Consider the following 24,894-nt stretch of genomic DNA (forward strand, 5'->3'; position numbering starts at 1 on the left):
AAAGCATTTAGCATACTGTTTATGCTATAAAATTATAAGTGATTACATTTGGAAAAATATGTCTTAGTTTTTCCTGGATTACACAAAGATCTTAAGTGTAGATGAAATATTGCAAATAATCAGTTTGAATGGAACTGAATGCAACCTTAGAGATCAGTTTTTATTGTAATATATAAACTGAAAAACTGTTAATAGAATCACATATGCAGATATATTCCTTTATATTTGATCATCTGAAGAAAGAAATCTCTAAAATGACCTGGGCCAGTGCTGGGGGCTGGGGGTTTGGAGATAGGTGAGGGCAGAATTCCTTCTGTCCATAGCAATGGAGGAGACTCTTGAGGTTTCTGTGAGTCTCAGGGTTTCACTGGGTGCCTTTGTTATTAATTTCACATTTGTGGAACTCACAACTGAAGAGTTCCTTGGTCTGGATGCTCAAAAGCTACCAGGAAGTGATAGAGGGGTGGACCTAGAATTTTGGCAGCTGCTAGGAGTAGCAGAAAATGCTAAAAAGTGATGCTTGAGGGTAAGATGGGGACTCTGAAATGTGAACTTTGGCAGAGTCATAAAATATTAGAGGGTTGATATTGGCACAGCTGCCATGTGTTCAGACAGTGTCATTGACAATACTACATACTGTCTTATAAGGCCATTGGAAAAAATGATGAAACTATATGTAGTGATTTTTCTTTGCTATTATTTATAAGATTCTCTGACATTGTGCCAAATTTGGAGAAAAGTGCATCTGTAATTGAGAAATACTAAAGGTGTGAGCTGATAACCTAGAAATGGTATCAGTTGCCAAGATCTCTATAACGTTTTTTTGAAAACAGGTATCCCGTATCTTGATCAATGCTTATTTGACTAATACTCAGAGTTTCCTTTATGAAATAGTGTGCCACTATTTTCAGTAAAGATTCAGATTTAGAAATTCCTCGGGCAACCTTTCGGTAGATGGTGACTGGCCACAGGGCTTCTGTTCTAACGCATCCCTGACAGAAAGCATGCTCTTTAGTTCCACTGAAGGTGATGGTTACACTCTCCGGCAGTTCTGTTGTGTTTTTGTTTTCTTTTTTCTTTCCCCTTTCTCTTTCTCATATACTTTTTTTTTTTTTAATTGAGGCAAAGTCTCACTTCATCACCAAGGCTGAAATGCAGTGGGACAGTCTCAGCTCACTTCAGCCTTGACTGCCCGAGTTCAGATGATCCTCCCACCTCAGCCTTCTAAATAGCTGGGACTATAGGCCTTTGCCACCATGCCCGGCTAATTTTTTTTTTTTTAATAGATGTGGGGTTTCTCCATGTTGCCCAAGCTAGTGTCGAACTCCTAGGCTCAAGTGATCTTCCCACCTCAACCTCCCAAAGTGCTGGGATTACAGGTTTGAGCCACTGAGCCCAGCCTAGGCAGTTCTAATTATTATGAAGTACTTTCTCGTTTAGAACCAAGCAGCCTCCCAAAATGGCTATTTTCCAGTATTTGTTTTGACTTTTATTTCATATGCAAACTCTTTGAGTATAGGGATTATGTTATTTCTTTTCTAGTAAAAGATCTTAGTTTCTAAACTTTATTTTCCACATGCCTCCTTAAGATGTAGGTTTGACATTCTTTGGACAAACTATACATTGTTAATATATCTTTAAAACATTGCAACCTTAACACTACAGACTAATTTTGTCTTGAGCCTGGTAAAAGGAGGTGGGATAGATACCTGTCTTAGTTTGAAACCTATGTATCTGTCAATACGGTTTTAATGGAGGGTTAGTTTTTTAAGAAACTACATTGCATTTCTTGTTATTGAACTTTGAGTAAACTGTCATCATTTTTTCGTGAAGTCAGACCTGTAGGTCTTATGTCTCTTCCCCTTCCCTTTTTTCTATTTTTCTTTCCTCTCTTTGTCTCCCTATCTTCTAACCTATCATTCAATGACCATTATTTTTGAGCGTTTGTTTCAGGCATTGTTCTAAGGTGCTGTGGATACAACGGTGAGCAAAATTGACAGGATTCAGGCTCTCATAGTATAGAAGGGAGTTGTGGAAACAGTTCAGAAAATTCGTATGATGTGTATATTGTTTGTGTGTGGGCACATCTATCAGGCAGTGATAAATACTGTGATAAATACATGGAAGAATGAAGCAGAATAAGGGGCTTGAGAGTGATGGTGGGTTCAGAGGGTGCTTATTGGCTTGTTGCACATATGCAGTGGTCAAGAGAGGTTAATTTCCTAAGTGTAATTTGAGAGGCATCCAAAGGGAATGAGAGAATCAGCAGAAGGAGGAGACAGCAACTGCAGAGGCCCTGAGGTAGGCCATTGTGATGAGCAGAGTGAGTCACGCGGAGACCAGTGAGAAATGAGGTTGGAATGGAATTGGGGGTATTTAGGCCTTCTTCTAGCTGCCGAATCGAGAGTATATACAGTAAGAGTGGAAACCGGTAGACCCAGTGGTAGTCTAGGAGTGCAGGCAGGGGAGGATGATGTCTAGGATTAGGGTTGTAATGGTGAACTAGGATCAGAGGTTGGGTGTAGAAGAAGAAAGAGCAGACAGGTTTTGCTTATGGGAGCGTGAACCACAAAGTATCGGAGACCTGTCACAGTCAACTTAGAAGCTGATTTTGACAAGGTTAAGGACATGCCTATGACATAACCTCAGGAGCTTCTGAGATGTGTCCACAATAGTTGGGCTACAGCTTGGTTTTACACATTTTAGGGAGACATAAGATATCATTCAGTACATATCCCTTGGTTTGGTCTGGAAAGGTGGGACAGCTGGAAGCATGGGGGCCAGGTAGCGTCCAGGTCACAGTCGGATTCAACAATTTTCTGATGGGCAATTGGTTGAATGGTTGAAAGAGTTATTATCAAAGACCTGGAATCAATAGAAAGGGATGTCTGGCTTAAGGTAAGGGTTTTAGAGACCAAGCATTTATCATGCAAATGAAGCCTCCAAGTAGCAGGTTTCAGAGCTCTTATCAGAGCTAAAAAGCTACCAGACTCAGCCTCTCCTGGTTCAGAGAAAAGACCTGGAAAGGGAAGGGGTTTCTCTATGGAACGTAGATTTTCCCCACAGGAGACAGCTTTGCAGGGCCATTTCAAAATATGTCAAAGAAATATGTTTGCGTTAAAATACTTCAATTTCTTTCAGGACCTGCTGTCACGTGATGCTGCTGTACTAGAGTCAGGCTGGAGTTTGATGTCTTACAGCCACAAAAAGTCTGTTGCATCAGTCTTAAAACCTGTTTTAGTGTCCAAGCTGGTCAGCTGTGCCTGAATGTCAAAGGGAGGAGGTTATAATGAGGCATGTCCAACCTCCTGCGCCCCAATCACTGCCTGAACTAGATTTTTGGGTCTACTTTGGAATGCCCTTGGCTGAGAAGAGGGTCTTTCAGTCAGTTGGGGAACTTACTGTTTTATTGTTGGCTTGTAGTTGTATATGGTGAGTGAGAAGAGAGGACTCAGTAACGACTCCCAACTTTTTTGGTCTGAGCACTTGAAAGAATAAAATTTCTCTTTACTGTTATGGAGAAGACTGTAGGAGGAATGGCGTTGATTGAGACTGGGAAATTAGTAAGTGTAAGGAATCAGATACGGAATTGGAGATTTTTAGAAAGCAAGTGCATATATGGTCAAATTAAAAGAAAAGTTCCTAGGTAGAGATATGCATTTGGGAGTTTGTGGTGTATAAATGATGTTTAAGGCTGTGGGAATAGGTGACACTTCTTAGAGAGCTTATCTGTGGAGAAGAGAGTCAAGACCGAAGCACTAAACTGGACACTCCATTTGTTGAGTGGTGGAGAAGATGTGGGAAAGTCAGCAGAGGAGAGGAAGAAGGAGAAATCAGTGAAGTCAGAGGAGATCAAAAAGTTTCTTTGTCAGCAGATTTTGTTTTAGAATTTTAACTGCAGGACTGTACATTTATTTCACCTTCATTCCATCTTGTTTTGATCCATCTCAACCTGTTGAGATGAGTCTCAGTCTTATTTCTGTTATCTAACATATTATTTATTTATCTGTGTTTCGAAGCCTCAAATTTGAGTGTTTTTTCCAAGTTGTTTTCCTGTGCCCCCTTTACAATAATTATCATCTAGGAAATGCCAAGTGTGGAAATATCACCTATGAGAATAGTGTGAAATTGTGTCAAATGCGTTGTTGAAACCAGTGTATCTTAACCTACCATATTTTTCTAATCAGTCATTGTCATTTTATCAACAAATATTAGGTGAGTCCCAGTTCATCTAGGCTCTTGAGATACATCAAAGACAAACTAGATAGAAATCCCTGCACTCATGGCATTTCCATAATATGGGGTAGAGTCCGTAAACAATAAATAACACATGCACTGTGCTCAGTGGTAATGAGTGCTGTGGAGACAGAAAAGCGAGAGGCAGGGTAGATGATGTGGGGCCAGGCAAGGCTCACTGGGAACACATTTGAGGAAAAACCTAAGGGAAGTGAAGGAGTGAGCCATGCTGAGAACTGAGTAGGAGCTTTCCAAGCAGGTGGTACAGGAAGTGCAAAGGCCCCGAGACAGGAGTATGCTTGGCACATTGCTGGAGGCATAGCAAGGCGGCCATCTTGGCTAGATCTGAGTGAGCGAAGGAAGGAGCCTTGGTCAGAGATGATGCAGCTGGGGGAGATTTGAGGGATACTCTATCAGTCATATCTCTATTGGTCGTTTGTTCCCATCTAATCCGCAGTATTAATCCTTTATGTTATTATTACTGTTACTCTTTTTAAGTGGTTTCAGCTCCTAAGTCAAAAAGATTTCTGACAAGAACAGGGAGATAAAAATGTCAGAATAAAAAGAGTATTTGGATGCTGAGTTGCTAGCAAATGCCAACCTCCAGCCAGGTCTCAAATTCTTGAGTATAGACTTAGCCCCCAAGATGCTCTAGTATTTTTCATCACACTCTTGTATTTAATGTTTTCAAGAAGAAATCTGAGACCATTCTGATTCTTAGTAAATGTTGCCTTTTTCATTTCTGAATGTATTTGTAAGTGTCTCATTTGCTCTTTGAATTTGTTATTTTCACTAGGTCATGTAGATGCTTTAATTTTGAGTAATTTAACCTAGTATGTGGTGAGCTTTCTCAATCAGTTTCAAAGTCCTTTTTAGTTCAGGGTATTATGCCACTTGTTTCTTGGTGCATCTGTTCTTTCGCATTTATTTCGTTCTCTTTAAGATCACCAGAAATACCGATGTCTTTCTCCTTTCCTGGTTCTTTTACTACGCATTCTAGAACCTCTCAGATTTATTCTCTTTGTCATTGACTTGAACTTCTCTACTGTTTCTCATTCTGCTTGAATTAATAATGACTCTTTTAAAATTAAAGGTTACTTCTGTATTTTGGGTGTTTCTTCTTCATTTCAATCTGTCTTATACTATTTGATAATCTCTCATTGTTAATTCTTTAATTATCTTGAGAGTGTAAAACAGATGCTTTCCTTAATATTTTTGCATACCTTCCTTCTCACATGACATCCCAAATTCGCTTCTGTCCTCTGTATTAGTATAATACTAAGGCTTTGGATATTTTTGTTTTGTTTTGTTTTGTTTTCTTCTTTTTGTCTTATGTGTTGAGGAGTCATTTGCTGATTTTTTTTAAAAAACTGTATTTATCCTTGAGTGATGTTAGGTCTGCTCTTCATTAATAGATTATCCTTATCTCTGTTTACTATTCATGTAAATGTCCTTAGCATCTTCCTGTTTAGTGTGTTGGAGGGCTAGATAATGAGCATCAGTGGCACCAGTTCAGTCTGGAGTGACCGAGGGGAACCCCAAGGAAACTGGAGTTGTGGCCATTCTCCTGGGGGAGCTGATCACAGTGATTTTTCTCTAGGTTGATTGAAACAAATTGCTGTACTGGAATCCAGATTTCATTATCTTGTCTTCCTTTTAACCTGGCATGGTGAACAGCAGGACTGTATCCATTTTATTTAGTGTTTCTGTATGCCAAGTTTTAAAAGAAATGCGTAATTCAGTTAGTGAATCATTAAGTTTCTCTGGATTTCTATTCCGTGTGTTTCTAAATACAGGGCCCTGTTGCAGACATGAGCATGAACTCACATCCAAGTCTCAGCATATTAAATGGGATCTTGTGTCATTACTTTCCCCAGAATATTTTTTTATGGACTTGATGCAACAGTGTAATTTTCCTGGGAAGGAGACATTTTCATTAAGTTCTTAGTGAATGTTTTAAAGTTGGCTTCATTGGTATGTCTAGCCAAATTGTCTTGAATTTTGTGGCATGTAGCAGCCATAGTTGCCTAATTTCATCACTAATTCAGCTTTCTCCTTTTCACTTTTGTTTATTTCATATGAGAAGGGGGAGATTTTCATAGGATGTTAACTTGAAAATATTTATTTTTCCTGGTGTAACCAGTCTTTTCTTCGTATTTATAAAATTTCTGTTACTGCATTTAAGAAATTTCTGAATCATCTATTAATACTTATGACCATATATTCTACAGATTAATTTTATATTATGTTATAATCAGTTTTGTTATAGGAAACAGTATTATTAGGAGGGCAGGAAGGTTTCAGTTAGGGCAAAAATGTGAAAAATGGAAAAATGGTTTCTTTCAGAGGAGTTTGAGAATAGAAGGGGTTTGCACATGCTAGTGAGTTCCAGGGCACAGTGGAAGGAATTGGTCAGCAGCGGGGGAGTGGACAGGTGGGCCGGCCTGGCAGATGTGTGGAGTAGCAGAGGATGAGGTCCAGGGATGCGGGTGCATGTGTAGAGCTTAATTTTCCTACTGTCTGATGGAAGCTCGAAAAAGCAGTAGCCCAAAGACACTTAGAAACTCACTCGCTCTGTTTCTCTCTCTTTTGCTTTTTTCTCTTTTTCTCAATGTCAGGCATTTATTTAAAATTTTTCCTTATCGAGTCCAGTTTTATTTGGTTGAAGCCGTACTTCTCTGTAATAGTAATGTCATTAAAAATTTAGGATGTTAGATGTATGTCTGAATACTTACAAATACTAACAGTAGAATTAGAACCTCATTTAGCCTAACAAGAAGTTGCATAAAATGTTTTTTTTTTTCTTGTTTCTGACTTTTATTTTAGGATTGAGGATACATGTGCAGGTTTGTTACATGGGTAAATTGCATGTCACAGTTTACCCATGTAAATGGTGGGGGTCATTGTACAGGTTACTTCATCACCCAGTAATAAGCATAATACTCGATGGTAGTTTTTCAGATTTTTCCTTCAAAATGTTTTTACTGCAAATTTGAACTGGAAGAGCCATGCTAAGTTTACACAGAAGGAAAAAAGTTTATATGACGGTGAACATTACTTCTTTTTTTTTTTTTTTTTGTTTTGAGACAGAGTCTCGCTCTGTCGCCCAGGCTGGAGTGCAGTGGCCGGATCTCAGCTCACTGCAAGCTCCGCCTCCCGGGTTCACGCCATTCTCCTGCCTCAGCCTCCCGAGTAGCTGGGACTACAGGCGCACGCCACCTCGCCCGGCTAGTTTTTTGTATTTTTTAGTAGAGACGGGGTTTCTCCATGTTAGCCCGGGTTTCACCGGGTTAGCCAGGATGGTCTCGATCTCCTGACCTCGTGATCCACCCATCTCGGCCTCCCAAAGTGCTGGGATTACAGGCTTGAGCCACCACGCCCGGCGAATAGAATTTTCTTAAAGTCGATTGCAGTAATGTTAGAGAAGACACTCCCAGTACATGGTTGTGAAAGCCATCATTTCTTTAGTGATTATTTATGTTATTTTATTTTTTCTATTAAATATGAGCTTTCTTGGCTGATTGGCTACCGTGTTTTCCTTTGCTTCAAGATACAGACTTGATGAGATGTCTTTACATGGCAGGTGTTCTAGATTTTTTTCTCTCCACTTAATTGTCAGCTCTAACCTTGTCTCCATCATTCTTAATTATAGTGGCCTCTATATTTTTGAGAAGACTGAGGTTATGTGATGTGAGCCCTTGTTGTTTTGTTATTCTGTATATCAAAATGTCTTTCCATCGACTCTCTTCTTGTTTCTGTATTTGGGGTTGAGCATCACACTGGAATTTACCTTTTGAAGACTACTTCCAACACCTGCTCTTGGATCCTGTTCCTATCAGCTTTGTCTAAAGCTACTTTTATTCAGTTAAAATCATTTCTACTTGCATTTTCAAGAGATCAGGACTATGCCTCTGAGATATATTGAAATCACTCTAATCCAGTTAATTATATCAGTTGGGAATGTTTATTTCTAGTGTCTTCTTCACATGCATATATTTATTTGGTGATAATGACAATACACATATTATTTTGATTTCTGGTTTTTACTGTGCTATAAGCATTTCATGATTTTATGCAGTCTAAAATTATCTTTAGTGACTAAAAATGCCCATTGAATTTCTGTGTGATATTTTTTTACTTTTTCATTCTATTGGTAGACCTTTAGATTGTTTTTAATTTTTTGTAGACTGGTTATACTTATGTATATAGCAGTTTTATTCTTGTGAAATATTTCCTAAAGAACAATGCTAGGATCCAATGTTACTAGGTCAAAGGACATGACTAATTTATGACATTTAACACACACTGTTAAGTTGGTTTAACTAAATTACTGTTACGGTTGAAGGTTTCATTGTAGACCCATTAAGATAACAATTACATATCTTTTCACATGTAAATGGTATGACACTGTTTTAATGTTTTTATTTTAAGCAAATACACATACTTCTATATGTTAACTAGTCGTATTTCCTTTTACAAGAATGCATCTCTATTTCTTCTGTGTGTTATACATTCAAAAGAACTTCTCTGGTATAATGTAAATGACACTTAGATTTGAATTCTTACTTTGCCATTCTAATCTGAAAGACCTTTTGAAAAATAGCTTTTTAAACCCAAATGTAAAATGGGGATAAAGTCTACCAAACCTGAGAGACAGAACCAGAATAAGATTAAAATTTATGTCCTTACAATTATTTATTAGAAAACCCAAAACAAATTTAAAAAGCATAGGGGATGAATTAATGAAATATGAGAAGAAATTAATGGAGCAAAATTTAAAATATAGACTTGATTAATAATGCAAAAGATAGTTCTTTAAATACATCAATTCCATAAAATAGATTGACTTTGGCGATCTATTTAAGAAAAAAGAAAATATAGGCATTAGGAATGAGAAAGGGAATATAAATATGGACACCAGGGAGGTTGTCAATAATTAAATAGAGAATAGCAAATATTATATAGTAATATAATTGCAAATTTATATGAAATGGCCAAGTTTGAGGAAATTACAAATTATCAAAATTGAAGAAGAGTTAAGAAACCCGAATATACTGCTAGAGTGAAAAAACTGAAAAAATTAGGAAAAGACCACCTAAAATGACCTGAGGCCCAAAAGCTTTTGCTGAATAATTCCACCAAACATTAAAGAGGAGAAAATTTCTACATTATATGAATTGTGCACTTTAAAAGCTAGGAAAATAGCTCATCTCAAAAGGGAATATTATTTTTGACACAAAAGTTAGAGCATTAAACAAAAGAGAAAAAAGCGTTAAATTAAGAGACTGTTAACCAGTTTTATTAGTGCAAACAAAAGTTCACAAATCCTAAGTAAATGAATTCAACAGCGCTTTAAAAGAATAATTTTTCATTGCCAAGGGTGATTGGCAAATAGAAGCCTAGTGTAGTAAGTCTAATAAGAGATTGGAGCAGGCTGGTGGTAATGGAGGTAGGGGAAAATGCCTGGGTTTGGTAGAATTCTGTGTTTATTTTGAAGGGAGGGCTAGCAAGAGTTACTGATTAATCCAGACGTGTGCTATTAAAAAAGAAGGAAGCAAGGAGGCATCAGGGTTTTGCCTGAGCCGCTGGAAGGCTGGGAGGCCCTCCATGGGAGGGCCTGCAGGATGGACAGGTCAGGGTGTGTGTTCAAGGGGTGGTTCCTGTCAGACAATCAGTTTTGAATGTGCTAAGTTGGAGATGCCTAATAGATTTCCAGATGGGAGATGTTAAGTAGTAAGTTGTATATATGAGACTGGAGTTTCGGTAAGTGTTCTGGGTTAGAGATATAAATTTGAGATCATTAATAATATGATGATTTAAGAACCATCCACATAGAGATAGTAGCTAAAGTCATGAACCCAGATGAGATCACTTGACCGGTGAGTGTGGCTCAAACCTGGAACATGACATTTAGAAGTCTGAGACTTCTAAGGGAGGAAGAACTAGAAAGGAAGACTGAAAACAGTTGTCCAAGAGGTGGGAAAAGAATCAGGGGCATATGTTTCTTTTAAATAAAAAAGTATTTAAAATAAAATAGAGCAATCAACTATGTCAAATGGTGCTGGAGTTTTAAGGGAAAGGAAGACTGAGAGCTGGTCTTTGGGTTTGGCAGTGTGGGGTCACTGGTGACCTCAGTGAAAGCTGTTTTCTTGGAGCAACTGGAGTTTGTGAGAGAAGAGAAATTGTAGGCAGCAACAGATACAATTGTTTTATGGAGTTTTACCTGAAAAGAGAGGAGAGAAATGGGTGGTAAATATATAGGAGAGCCATAAAGAGGCTACAAAAAGCCCTGGTTTTGTTTTAGTATTTTTCTCTTAAAATATGGAATAAATGACAGCATGTTTATGTATTTGTGGAAATGATTCAGTAGACAGAGAAAGTTTGATGATGCTGTGAGACAGAGAGAGGAGGATGGCCTAAACAGAGTCTTTAAGGGCTTCGAGAGGCCCTATCAGCCTCCCAGATCCTCCCTATTGCAGCTCGACCTGTTCCTTCACAACTAGTTACCATTTACTCACTTTCCATTGCTTTTCTTTCTATACCATTTAAAAAGAGGTTTTCTAATTGATTGCCAGAAAAAGAAGCATAACCAAATACAACAGAGGAAGAGCTAGAAAGAAAACAATTTGTAAGAGGTAATACTTTTCTATGAATGAGTGGCAAATCTGGCTTTTAATGTTTAATCAGGTGAAGTATAAACCAAAGTTGATTTCCTTATCCTCTAAGGGAAGGATACCGATCAGTCTTTTTCAGGACAAAGTTTTTAATCCTGGATTTTATGAAAATGCAAATAAGTTTACATTTCTGATTTACAGCAATTTTCAATACGTTTCAAAGGCATAGTATTACAATGTGGTTCAGTGTTCAAAGTGCGGTTGACCATACAGAAGGCTGGATTAGAGTAGACATAAGTTAGAATTACCTGGAGTCAGTTCTTGTTACCTGTTGCTATGGTTTGTGTATGGTTTGTTTTGGCCCTAACAAGTCTCCTGTTGAAACTCCACTCCCTCTCTTGCTTCCTCTCCGGTCATGTGATATCTGCACACACTGGTTCCCCTTTGCTTCCTCCAGGGGTGGAAGCAGCCAGAAGCCCTCACCAGCAGATCCGTGAGCCAAATAAACCTTTTGTATTTATAGATTACCTGGCCTCAGGTGTTCCTTTGTAGCAGCAAACATGGACTGAACACCGATGCCCTCACTCACTCCAGCTGGCAACCACAGGGCTAACGTGATGTGACCCAAGGGTAGAAGTGAAAGCGTGTGGAGGAGTGGATAGAAAACCTGTCACTTTCCAGCTCCCCAAATAGAAGTTTCTTAAAATCAGGCTTTGGCTAAGTGGTGGGCTTTGAATGGTCCAAAATGATACTTATAAACAAATACCTGGAGTGCAGGCAGGCATCCTATCTTGTTGATTATCAACACAGGATTTAGAAGCCAGAGGAACCAGTTGACAGATACAGTGTTCCAGTAAGGTAAAGTGAAACTCTGACATTTTGAATTTTGAAAATCAAAGAGCCCAGTAATAATTTCTCACCCAGATGGAAAATCAGTCATTCTTCATGAAGAAGAACCCCACAGGAAGACTGCAAGAAAAGTCCATATTCACCTTATTACACAAGTTGAAATATCTTCAGGCATGCAGATTCATGTTTTGTGGAAACTGGAGAGAAAAACTCTTAGCATAAATTATGGATTGGTTGTTTTAGGCTAAATTTCTTTTCAGGAGCCTTACTGCTCCTTATGAACTATAGCCGTAGCAACCTCAGAAACCCGTGTGGAGCATCACTCCTAAGCACGTTGGCTTCCTGAGCATATTAGTGTAAAACACTTCTCTACCGAATTGAATACAGTATCCTGCTGTATGGAAATAGTTGATATTGATCCCTTAAATACTAGGGAATGCTTGCTAAAGACAGTGATCTGTTTGTACTTAAGGCAAAACCCATAATCTTAACAATAGATTACAGACCTGAACCATTTGTCTTTTAAAGTCCGTTCCCGATTCCTTGATAATTAAGTGATGCTGATGATACATAGAAGATGCATATCTTATTACTCACTATGCTAGTAGGCAAGAAGTCATTTTGTCTAAAAAATGATATCAAACGATTATGATAAAAATGTTAAAAGTGGGAACTAAACACATTCCTCTTTCACAAGACTTTGAATTACCACCTGTTTTGCCACACCATTCTTGGCAGCCACCAGTCTATGCTAGACTAGAGATTTTGAAATCTGGTACAACAGAGGAGCTGCTTTAGGCCCATAAAGATGGGTGGTCCCAGTCCATAAATTCAAAGGCTGTTTAAAGGTTATTTAGGGAGCATTTCTTCATTGTGTAAAAAAGAATACAATAATTTTCCAGTAATGGAGTAGATATGCACAAAATCCAATCACACCTAGATTGTGGTTTGTTAAAGTTGGCAGCAAAGGCATCAGATACTTTTTTGGTCATAGGCATTTTCACGAGGTGATAATTTCTTGTTCATCTGTTCCCCTCCCCCAATAGGATTTAAACTCCATGAGAATAGTAGCCTTACCTAATAATGCTTGACACATTGCTAAATAAATATTTGCTAAAAACCTTACATATAGTCATATCTAGAAGGTACTGTGGGTTCAGTTTCAGACTACTCCAATAAAGCAAATATCACAATAAAGTGAGTCACAATAATTTTTTGGTTTTTCAGTGCATATAAAGTTATGTTTATACTCTACCGTAGCCTATAAAGTGTGTAATAATATTATGTCTAAAAATGCAATGTGCATTCACTAATTAAAAATAATGCTCGGGTGCAGTGGCTCATGCCTATAATCCCAGTGCTTTGGGTGGCTGAGGCGGGAGGATCACGAGGTCAGGGGTTCAAGACCAGCCTGGCCAACATGGTGAAACCCCATCTCTACTAAAAAAAAAAAAAAATTAGCCCAGCATGGTGGCAGGCACCTGTAATCCCAGTTACTTGGGAGGCTGAGGCAGGAGAATTGCTTGATCCTGGGAGGCAGAGATTGCAGTGAGCCAAGACTGTGCCTCTGCACTCCAGCTTGGGCAACAGAGTGAGACCCTGTCTCAAAAAACAAAAAAATAATAAATAAACTTATGTGTGGCTTTATTGCTAAAAAATGCTAATGATTATCTGAGTCATCGGCAAGTTGTAATCTTTTTGCTGGGGGAGATTCTTGCCTAGACGTAGATGGCTTCTGATGTATCAGCATTGTGGTTGCTGAAGGTTGAGGTGGCTGTGGCAATTTTTAAAAATAAGGCAAAAATAACGTTTGCCATCTCAGCAGACTGTTCTTTTCATAGAAGATTTCTCTGCAGCATGCAATGCTGTTTGAAAGCATTTTGCCCACAGTAGAACATTGGGGTTCATCCTTTCAAGCCCTGTCTCTGCCTTATCAACTAAGTTTATAGAATATTCTAAATCCTTTGTCATCATGTCAACAAATGTTCATAGCTTCTTCACCAGGCATAGAAAGTGGGATTGCAGGCATGAGCCACCACGCCAAGCACTAATATTTTGAAAGGAGTATTTTTTAGGGGCAGTAGGTTTCAACAATGGGCTTAAAATGTTCAGTAAACTATGCCGAAAACAGATGTGATGTGCTTGCAGCTTTGTTGTTGCATTTCTAGAACACAGGCAGAGTTCGTTGAATTGTAATAATCCCCATGTGTCAAGGACATGACCAGATGGATATAATTGAATCATGGGGGCGATTTCCCCCTCTTCTCATGATAGTGAGTGAGTTCTCACAAGATTTGACGGTTTTGTAAGGGGCTTCCCCCTTTGCTCAGCACTCGTTCTCTCTCCTGCCGCTCTGTGACGTGGTACCTTCCACTATGATTGAACGTTTCCTGAGGCCTCCCCAGTCATGTGGAACTATAAGTCAACTAAACCTCTTTTCTGTATAAATTACCCAGTCTTGGGTATGTCTTCTTAGCAGCGTGAGAAGGAACTAATACAGTGCCTTACTTACTCTCCTGTAATCCTTTGAAACAGCTCTGTGTAGCATTTCTTCTGTGCTCAGTTACACTGTAGAACAAGTGAAGGTGGCTGCTTTTTCTTTTTTCCCCATAGTGCTAGGATAGGCTCAGGATGAATATCTCCTGGTCCTTTATATGCTGTTTAGGATTTTAAAGCTTTTTAAAGTAAGCATTTGCAAAGAATCAGTGACCTCCTCTGTGTTACCCCCAAGCTTTTCCACCCATGCCTGTGTAGCTCACAGATTTCCTTCACTGGTCATTATAGTTGCTCATTACAGAATAGTTAGGAATTTTAGCCTGTGCTGTTTGTGTGATATAGATCACCTTTATTTTTAACTTCTTTTCCTTTAAAATGCCTAAATCATTTTGGTAACTCTATTCTTAAGAATATAAAGCATGGAAAAAAAGGGGGGCACCTTCTTGTAAAGTTAAACATAGATTTATCTTGCGACCCAGGAATTTTACTCTGATATTTGCCAAAGGTAATTGAAAACCTGTGTTCACAAAAAAGACTTCTGTAAGAATGTTCATAGCAGGCTTTATTCATAATAGCTCAAAACTGGAAACAAACATTCCAAATGTCCAGCCATAGTACGACAGATAAACAAGTTATAGTACATTAATACAATGGAATGCTACCAGTAATGGGAAGGAACACACTGCTGAAGCACACAGCACCATGGCTGAATTGCCCCGACATTCTGTTGAGCCAATGTAGCAGGTTCAAGAGAGTACATACTGTATGATTCCATTTACAAATAATTCCAAAAGCCGGCAAAACTCATCTATGGTGGGAAAAAGTCAAAAAGACTGGCTGCCTTGAGGACAGGGATTGATTAGAAAGGACTATGGGAGGGACTTTATGAAGAGATGAAGTGTTCTCTTTGGTAGGATGTATGTTACAAGGTTGTACCTTTAAGATTTGTATATTTCAGTGTCTGTACATTTTACCTAAAAAACTAAAAATTATTAACATATAGTTAATACTTTTACTATTTGAAGTGGTATGGCTTAGCACTTCTAAAACTACCTCTGTGTATTCTAGACTTGAGAAAATATATAAGTAGATTAAGGATATTGGCAGCCAGATTTCACATGTTGGGTGAGGTAATTACAAATACAGAAATAGGGAAGAGTGGAATATACATTGTAGTGTTTGGTTGGAACCAGAGGTATCAGAGTGAGTCATGGTTTTTCATCTCTCTTAATACATGTATATGTAAGTAGACAAATACATACAGAATGACAGTTATCAGCTTATACATACCTATGTGTGTGTTCGTGTGTGTGTGTGTGTGTGTGTATGTACTGATGAGGTCCTTTCATATCTATCTATATCTACATCTATATCTATGTCTATATGTAATGCATTAGAAGCATTGACAGCAGTGTGATATAACTCCAACTCTTGGATTTTAAATACCATTTTCTACTAAAGGGAACTGGGATTTCTTTGGATTAGAAATGGCTGATTCAAGGGCTGGCAAAGTATGTGACAAAAAGGTAAGGAAGTGTTGAAGGAATCATTAGGATGTGTCAAAAGGATACAGGCGCTGTCTTGAAGGAGTTTCTGCTCGCCAAATCTGGGCCAATTTCAGCATCAAATTAAATGACAGTAATCGTGGATCATGCCCTTTTGTGTAAGATAAGTCTTTGATTCCATGTTCATATGGGGGAAGTCAGGGAGGCAGCCCGGCAGGCTCACTGTTCTTCAGATTATGGCTTTCTAGCTTCATCACTTCATTGTTTCGCTGAAAAAAATTCAGAACCTCAATCTCATCTTGAGAAAACATCAGACAAACAAAATTGGCCTGTATTCTTCAAAAGTATCAAGTTCAGGAAACACAAAGACAGGCTGAGTAACTGTTCTACGTTGAAAGATGCTAAAGAAATGTGATGCCTAAGTAGCATATGTGATCTGGGATTTGAACTTAGACGAGTGAGGGATAATGATCCTTTATAGGACATTTTTGGGACAACAGGTGAACTGTGAATGTGTGTTTTTATTTAGCTAATATTGTTGTAGAAATGTTAAATTTTCTGATCATGGTAACTGTATTTAACTTGTAAGGGAATGCTCTTTTACTTGAGAAATGCACACTGAAGTGTTTTGGAATAAAGGGGCACACCAACTTGCTCTTAAATATTAAAACATATTTATAAAACGTGTGAGTGTGTGTAGGTGTATGTGCATGTGTGGAGAGAAAGATTGATAGATACAATTTACTGATAGAATGCTGAGGCAAATAAGACAAATCGAATTATTGGTAAATCTTAGTGTCCTGGTTTAGCTGCTGTCACAAAGTCCCATAGACCGGGTGACTTAATAAACTTCAGAAATTTACAATTCTGGAAGCTGTGAAGTTCAAGATCAGTCAAGGTGACGGCAGATCCGGGGTCTGCTGAGGATCTCTTCCTGATAATAGGCAGCTGTCTTCTTGCAGTGTCCTCACAGGGTGGAAGTGTCCAGTCCCTAATCCCATTCATGATGGCTCTGTTCTCCTGACCTAATCACTCCCCTGAAGCTCCCATCTCCTGATTGCATCACAGTGGGGGTTAAGATTTCAGCATAGGAATTTTAAGGGGGAGACAGAGATACAGTCTACAGCTCTGGGTAAAACATGTACAAGGTGTTTCTTGTACTATTCTTGCAGTTTTCTGTAAGATCGAAATTATGTCAAAATAAAACATTATAAACAATATAAAAAGAAACAAAGGAATAATATAAAGAATGATGAGAAGAAGATATTTTTCCAGCATTGAAGTTTATATTGGAAACTGAGGAGCTCCTTTTTATGCTGTTAAATATTAATCCAATTTAATGTTTGTCTCCTTATGGCTTCTTGTTTATTGTTGGCCTTCAAGATATGTTGGTGCCACCTCATAGAATCACAGGCTCTCAGGACTAACAGGGGTCACAGTTTCCATGTGATTACTGAATTGCCTCCAAACTTTTTTGGCTAAGTGGCTGTCTAACGTATGTTTACATAGCTAATTCATTTTAGCAGTCATGGGAACATTTGTCCTTCCAGTTAAACCAGCTTTTACTTCCTTTCTGAACCAATGATTAACACTGATTTGTTCATTACCATTTTATTCTGTAAAATATTGTTTCCCCCAGACAAGAGAGTGGCTTTCCCCTGGTTCCCAAACTGTGTTCCAAATACCCCGAGGCACCACAGCAAATATACAAGAGTAACATTCAGGATATATTAAAATGTCATGGGAAACATAGTGGCATATGTTGGACAGAACCTGATGTAGTTCAGTTTCAATGTTAGCTTGACATAGTTCAGTTTTACTATTAGATCACTACAGTTCTTTCCTTAAGGTCTTACCTTTGTGAAGCTGTGTTTTTGGTGGTTGCTCAAATAAGACGCAAGTACTGCATGAGATCAGCATGCAACAGAATATGAAGATGGTGGTGTCCAATTTGATTCGGAAATTGTGTCGCTCCCAACTTTTTGACTCGTCTCGAATTATGAATGCTGCAGTGACGCCCAGTATAAACTTGTTGTAGGTTCTCTTAGGAAAGGCATGAAAGGACCTTATGAAGTTAAAAATGCTGTAAAAATACAAGTTCTTAACATCTTTATTAGTATGCTTATTGTGATTGTTATTAGTCAAGCCGTAGAATTCATGTTTACTCAATCTAATAGAGATTGATTCCTTTATCATGGGGTTTCCATAGAAGTGTCTTAGAAGTATGTGATTTGACATTGACGTAATTCATCGCCTCAGCTTTGCCTTTCGTAACAGTCCTGATAAATAACAGAATGACCACAAGGCTAACAACCAAATAACAATTTTGCTTATTCTTGTACATTTGCATGTAATTTTATATTTTACAGTATATTATGGTCTGAGTGATTTGTTAACTATGTAGATAGACCTTTAATATCTGAGTTAATATGTCAATATAAAATAGTAATTACAGTAAAAACATTTTGCTGTTATGTTTGCAGTTATAATGAGAAACAAAAGGAAACAGGATGTGCTAACATATTCTATTAGATTAAATATTAGAATATGAAGCTTAATATAAACAAGAAAAAAATGTAAAACCTAGGTCATAGCTTATCTTAGAAAGTTAGTGTTGGAAAGGGGAAGTATTTTACAGGCAGTATAATTCAGCCTTCTCATTAGACAAATGAGAAAACTAAAGCCCAGAGATGTGAAATGAAATCTCATGATAAACTGTCCAATTCCCAGAATGTCTTCTTGTTCTCACTTGTTTGTAACAACCTATTTCCTGCCCAAAAGAGTTGGAGAACAGCTGGTTATTGATCTCAGCCCTGCACACAGGTCATTATTAAAGAGCCTGTTCTCAGAATTCTATGCTAAGAGGAAGGAGTCAGCCGTGTATCCTTTGTATAGGGACTGAATGACTAAAAACTCCCCTTAAGATGGCTAATGCTCCTTTCTTCCACGTGAAAAATGAATAATTCAGAGAATGTATTGGCTTATTTAAAAGAACTATCTAGTGATTTTTAATCACATGAAGCTTTTGCGTGGCTGGATCTAGGTGTTCAAAGTCTATCATTATGACTTAGGTCTCTCACTATCGTTTGGCTCAGCTTTCTTTTAGGCTAGCTTCATTCTCATAGAAGCTCCTTTTAAAGACTATGGGATAAAGAAAATACAGAACTAGTGGTTGGCATAAGTGGAATAAGTAAGGAAGAGAAGGTGTGATAGAGTAGAATATTTTATCTGGAGTTATTCAGAATTTGAAATAGCTCAAATAGGGTCTGCTTACAGATGATAAAGAAAATAACATAAGTTTTGGTGACCTTAAACAATGCTCTCATATTTTAGAGTCGTTAGAATTTCAAGTGTTCCTGATTTTTATGAAAATTCTGTAATTATATAAATACCTATCAACAGGTACCTGGGTAAGAGCAAGACTTGGACAAAAATTTGGAGCTAGAAAATAACTGAGAAATTTTGGCTGTTAAGATTACACTTTAGCAACAAAAAGTCACAAAACTGAGTTGGAGACCAATGACTTACCGTAGTCAAGTGTGCAACAAAGCAAGTAGGACCCACAAGGCTAAAGGAAGGGGGAACCAGCCCTCAGAAATGTTAGGCACTGCCCAGGAAGGCAGCAGATGGGAGAAGGGAATACGTACAGCTGAAAGAACCTCTTCCACAGCCCAGGCTCTCAATGCTTGGAAAGAGAACAGGGAGTGGCTGCCACAGGTAGAAGCCTAATAGTAGCAGTTAGTAGTTTTTGGCGTTTGAAATGCAGCTTAAGAATTGCTTAGCAGGTTTCTATTTTGCCGCTTTGGGTCATTGTAATTAATTGATTTATCCTGTTCTCTTTACTTGGGAAGCTCTTCCCTCAGATTTCTCCAAGTCTCACTTCTTCGGTCCCTTGCTGCATGGGGATCCTTCAGTGTGGAGTTCTGTCTCCTGCTGAGTATGTCTGTTCCAGAAGTGTATTCCCAAACTGCAGTCACCAGAGAGTGTGTTCGAGAACCCACTGTGGCTCATTTTTGAGACAAACCTTGAGCTAAAACTTCACTGATTACCTGATCTCCATGAGCCCCTTTTGATTGGTACACCTCAGTGGAGTTCGGGTCTCTTAATAATTAGTACTGCATTGCATTCCAGCCTGGGCAACAGAGCTAGATCCTGTCTCAAAATAATAGTGATCATAAAGAATTAATGTCAGGGTAGAGCTGATGTCCAGTGGTTCCCCAAGTCTAGTAATTCTGCGTGCCCCCATAATATTCAGTCACCCAGGTAAATGGCTGCAGACCTCTTTGGGAAAGGTAGGCGGGAGATCTATGCTATAAATTTTTGGCAGCACAGTAGGATTCTTCTTCAAGGGGACCTTGCTTTCTCTTTCCTTATTTAAGGAGTTCTGGGCCTGCGAATTGGCTCATGTCTGGGAATTCAGTAAAGTATTCTGACCTTCTCTTGTGGTCATCAAGTCAGATTTTTGTTCACTTAAACCACAACATTTCTGTTTAAACAAATGAAAAAAAATATGTCAATAGCCTGCCCTGTTCAGTTCCAGGGACACTGTTGTCTTTGTTTTGTGTTGCTATACCAGAATACTACAGACTAGGAAATTTATAAATAAAATAAATTTATTTCTTACAGTTCTGGAGACAGAGAAGCCCAAGGTCAAGGTGCCTGCATCTGGCAAGGACCTTCCTGCTGCATCATCCCATGGCAGAAGGTGGAAGGGCAAGAGATCACGCTTTAGAGAGAGAGGAAGGTGGCCAAACTCATCCTTTTATTCAGAAACCCACTGCTGAGATAACTAACTCACTTCCCCAGTAATGGTATTAATCTGTTTATGAAGACAGGGCCATCATGTCCTAATCACCTCTTAAGGTTCCACCTCTCCATACTGTTGCATTGGGGATTATTTAACACAAACTTTGGGAGATACATTTAAACCATAGCACTCCACCCCTGGCCACCAAAATTCATGTCCTTTTAACATGTAGTATGCATTAATTACATCCCAATGGCCTCAAAGTTCTTAACTTGTACAACATCAGTCCAGAGTCTCATCTAAATCCGGTGTGAGTGAGACTCAAGGAACAATTCGTCCTGAAACAAACCTTCTCCAGCTTTGAGCCTGTGAAATCAAAATAAGTCATCTACTTCCAAAATTCAATGGTAGAATAGGCATAGGATTGATACTCCCATTCCAAAGAGGAGAAATAGATAAGAAAAGGGGTAACTGGTCCCAAAAGTCCAAAACTCAACAGAGAAAACAACATTAAGTTTTAAAGCTGCAGAATAATCTTCTTTGACTCCATTCCTCCCATTCTGGGCACACTGGAGTGGGGATTCGGCTCCTCAAGGCCTTGAGTGTCCTTGCCCCTATGACTTCGCTGGGCCCAGCCCACACTTCAGCTCTCACAGGTTGGTGTCTCTCATGCCTGAGCTTCTTCAGAATTGTGGAGTTGCATTGGTAGCTCTACATTTTGGAGCCTCTGAGATGGCCTCGCTCTCAGGGCTCCACTAGCCTTTGGCCTACTGGGGGCTCTCTGTGGGGGCTCCACTGCTGCAACAAGTTTGTCCGTGGGCCCCAGGCTGTCTACGACATCCTTTGAAATCTAGGTAGAGGCTGCCGTGGCACCATAGCTCATGCAGCCAGCAAGTTGACAGTTAGTGCTATGTGGATACCACTGTGACTTACTGTTTGTGCCCTCTGGAGGTGCGGCAGGAGCTGCACTTGAACTCACTTGAGCCGTGGCCGGGCTCACACTGTGAAGGAATGCAGGGAGTAGAGTTCTAAGTTGCCTGGGTGGCAAAAGCTGAGGTTCCATGGACACCTTTCTGGAAACCTTGCCCTCAAGGCCCTGCTCTGAGCCTGTGATGGGAGGGATGGCCTCCAAGATCTCTGAAGCAGCTTTACAGTCTTTCTCCCGCTTTGTCTCAATGAATGGCACCCAGATACTTGAGTTCATTGCCCTTAAATTCTGCTTTCTATATAGCCCTGGGACATGGCTACGGATCAGTCAAGTTCTTTGTGACTTCATTAGGATGGCTTTTACTCCAGTTGCCAGCATCTTGTTCATTTCCATCCAGTACCTCATCAGAATAGCCTTTATTGTCCATGTTTCTATCAGCTTTCTGATTGTGACCACTTAAGTAATTCCTAAGAAAGTTAAAGCCCTCCCTGCAGCTGTTGTTTTTTTTCTAAGCCCTCACCAGGATTTCCCTTAATGCTTCCTTGATTGCAGTCTAGGCTCTTCACAGCCATTTCCTCCAAGTTCTTCTGGCCTCTACTCATTTCCCAGTTCCAAAGCTGCTTCCACATTGTTAGATATTTGTTGTTGCCGTAGCCCCACTTGTTGGTACCAGTTTTCTGTTTTAGTCCATTTTGTGCTGCTGTAATAGAGTATCTGAGACTAGGTAACTCATACAGAACAGAAATTTATTTCTTACAGTTTGGGAGGCTGAGAAGTCCTGGGTTGAGGGACCTTCATTTGGTGAGGGCCTTACTGCTGTGTCATCCCATGGCAGAAGGGACAAGAGCAAGAGAGAATGTACGAGAGAGAGAAGGGAAGAGGACCAAAGTCATCTTTTATCAGGACCCTGCTCCCGTGATAACTCATTCACTCTCCCAATCACATCATGATTCCATTCACAAACACCATGATTCCATTCACAAACATCATGATTCCATTCACAAGGCTCTGCCTTTTAAAGGGCCCACCACTCAACATTGTTGCGTTGAGGATGAAGTTTCCAAAACGTGAACTTTGGAGGAAATGTTCAAACCATAGCACCTGGGATCAAGCAGCCGTGCTGAATATTTCTGTGACCAAATTCCTCCGCAGCTCCACTTCTGTTGGTTGTGCTGACAATACCCACCTTGTCTCTGAATGTGAAGTGCTCCCACTTGTCCTCTGCCACATCAATATCGCATCTTCTGGGTGAATTCAAGGAACACAGCCATGTGGCAGCAGTTCCCACATTAATTCCTGGCCCACACCAGAGCCAGGTATATATTCACATATTCCAGGGCTCCCCCTGTAAATGTATTTCTCATGGCCTTGGTGAAGGGGGGCATCCCTAGGACATAGCCAGGGGATTGCCAAACTGGTTTCCCATCATCAGGCAAATCCAGCATTCCAATCTTGCTAAGCCTTTGAATATATACCAGGGAAGTTCTGAGGTTTCAACTTCATGGAGCATCGGCCACTTTTGGGAACAGATTTCAGCCAACCTAGCACTAGCACACTGAACCCAAGCTGGTGCTCTCATATAAAAACCTGCCATATTTACGTACTGATTCCCTTCCAACTAGAGTGTGAGCTCACTGAAGACAATAGATGTAATGGTTTCACTGTTCTAGGGTCTCTGATGACTAGAAGAGAGCCTGCTCTAGTGCATTGTCTGGGTGTTCAGTGGTATTTGTCCAATCATTGACTGGTTGGTTACTTATTTGTTCATTCAAAAGATATTTATTGAGTATAGTGCTCAAGAAAAACAGCAAGTAATAGACCTTTAGAAGTGGAAGTTATCTGAATGATCAAGAAGCAGAAAGATGGCCAGGGTTGGGACAGTGAGGGTAGAGGGAATGGGGTGTGAGATGAAGTTTTGAGCTGGATAGTAACCATGCTTTGCAGCATGTGGTGTGTTTCCATGTGAGGCGCTTTTGTCTATTATTCCAAGTGCAGTAGGAAGCCCCAGGAGTGTTTTAAGCCAGGGAGAGATAGAATTTTATATTTCAAGTTTACAGTACCTGTCATCTTGAGACTAGGTTTAGTAAGACAAGTTTGGGAGCAGGGAGATTCATTGGAGGACTGTTTTTTATTCCTCTAGAGAATACACAGTGTAGCTTGAACTAGAGCAGGGTGGGGGTTGACATCTCCCTGTCCACCTGCTGTTGTCACTGGTGCCATGATGAAGCCTTGTGCTATGGACATGCTGTGGGGCTGCTGCTGTGGGGACAGTGGCTGCAGTGCAAGCGTCTAACTCTTGCTATGGTGGCAGGGATGAGAGCAGACCAAGGAGGAGCCATATAGATGGAAAGGAATGGAAAATTAGAGTGGCACACGGGACACTTGTTTCACCCAGTGCAGTGACTGCAGCAGACTTTTCTAACATCTTACAGAGGTGCACTCAGCAAGCTCTTCTATGATATTATTTTTACTAATCCAGTTGCCTCATATATATAAAACTTCAGAAACAAAGTTAAACTTTGTAACAGCGCTATTTTAATATAAATAGGCTGCATAGATGCAGTCTATGGATAATTCTAAATAAGAAGTCGGCCAGGCGCAGTGGCTCATGCCTGTAATCCCAGCACTTTGAGAGGCTGAGGCAGAGGGATCGCTTGATCTCAGGAGTACGAGACTAGCCTGGGTAACATGGTGAAAGCCTGTCACTACAAAAAATACAAAAATTAGCCAGGCATGGTGTGGTGGTGTGTGCCTGTAGTCCCAGCTGCTTGGGAGGCTGAGGTGGGAGGATGGCTTGAGCCCAGGAGGTGGAGGTTGCAGTGAGCTGAGATGGTGCCACTGCATTCCAGCCTGGGTAACAGAGATAGACGCTGTCTCAAAATAAATAAATAGTCATAGCAATTTTAATTTTCAATCTACTTGTTTTATAAAATAGATTATAATATTTAAATCATGCTATAAAAGCATAATGAATAGCTTAGTGTATTAAGTCACATAATAGTATGTTTTACAGACTAAGGAATTTTTATTATATTTTATTTAAACTCTGTTTTTATTTTTGTTATTTTTAATCCAAAGTACCAAGATACGAATATGCAGGGAGTTGTATATGAACTAAACAGCTATATAGAACAACGGTTGGACACAGGAGGAGACAACCAGCTACTCCTCTATGAACTGAGCAGCATCATCAAAATAGGTAAGAAGCATTTTGTGTTCCTCTTAGAAAAACTGGGCAAAGATTCTTTTACAAAAAGCAGTAAAAAAAATTTACTAAGGGGCAGATGAAAGTCATTTATATTTACTTCTATTTCTGGACTAAATTTGAAGTGAAAATTTTTATTATGAAACTACCAGAGTGAGTCAAACCTAAAACTTTCTAAATTTTCTAATCCCAAATAAGTATCTGCCTGATATATACATGTAAAATACTATGCCTTCTAATTCACACCTAGTTTCCTTTGGAAAGCATAGTTTTATTGAATTAAATCACATCTTTATAAAATGTATTAATTTAAA

At 39.3% G+C, this 24,894-nt stretch overlaps 1 protein-coding gene across 12 annotated transcripts in view; it reads left to right on the plus strand.

Moving 5' to 3' along the window:
* PDE10A (phosphodiesterase 10A) overlaps positions 1-24,894 on the plus strand; it is a 337,758-nt gene that overhangs the window by 193,641 nt on the left and 119,223 nt on the right. For 10 of the 12 annotated variants that reach the window (XM_025382246.1, XM_025382247.1, XM_025382251.1 and 7 more), the window contains one exon: positions 24,454-24,574. In XM_025382246.1, coding sequence (XP_025238031.1) covers positions 24,454-24,574 — 121 coding nt within the window. Of the gene's footprint in view, positions 1-20,326; positions 20,445-24,188; positions 24,575-24,894 lie in introns of all 12 variants that reach the window. The other 2 variants (XM_025382255.1, XM_025382257.1) reach the window with 2 other exon arrangements.

The sequence above is a fragment of the Theropithecus gelada genome, chromosome 4, assembly GCF_003255815.1.
Source record: "Theropithecus gelada isolate Dixy chromosome 4, Tgel_1.0, whole genome shotgun sequence".
Classification (NCBI taxonomy): Eukaryota; Metazoa; Chordata; class Mammalia; order Primates; family Cercopithecidae; genus Theropithecus; species Theropithecus gelada.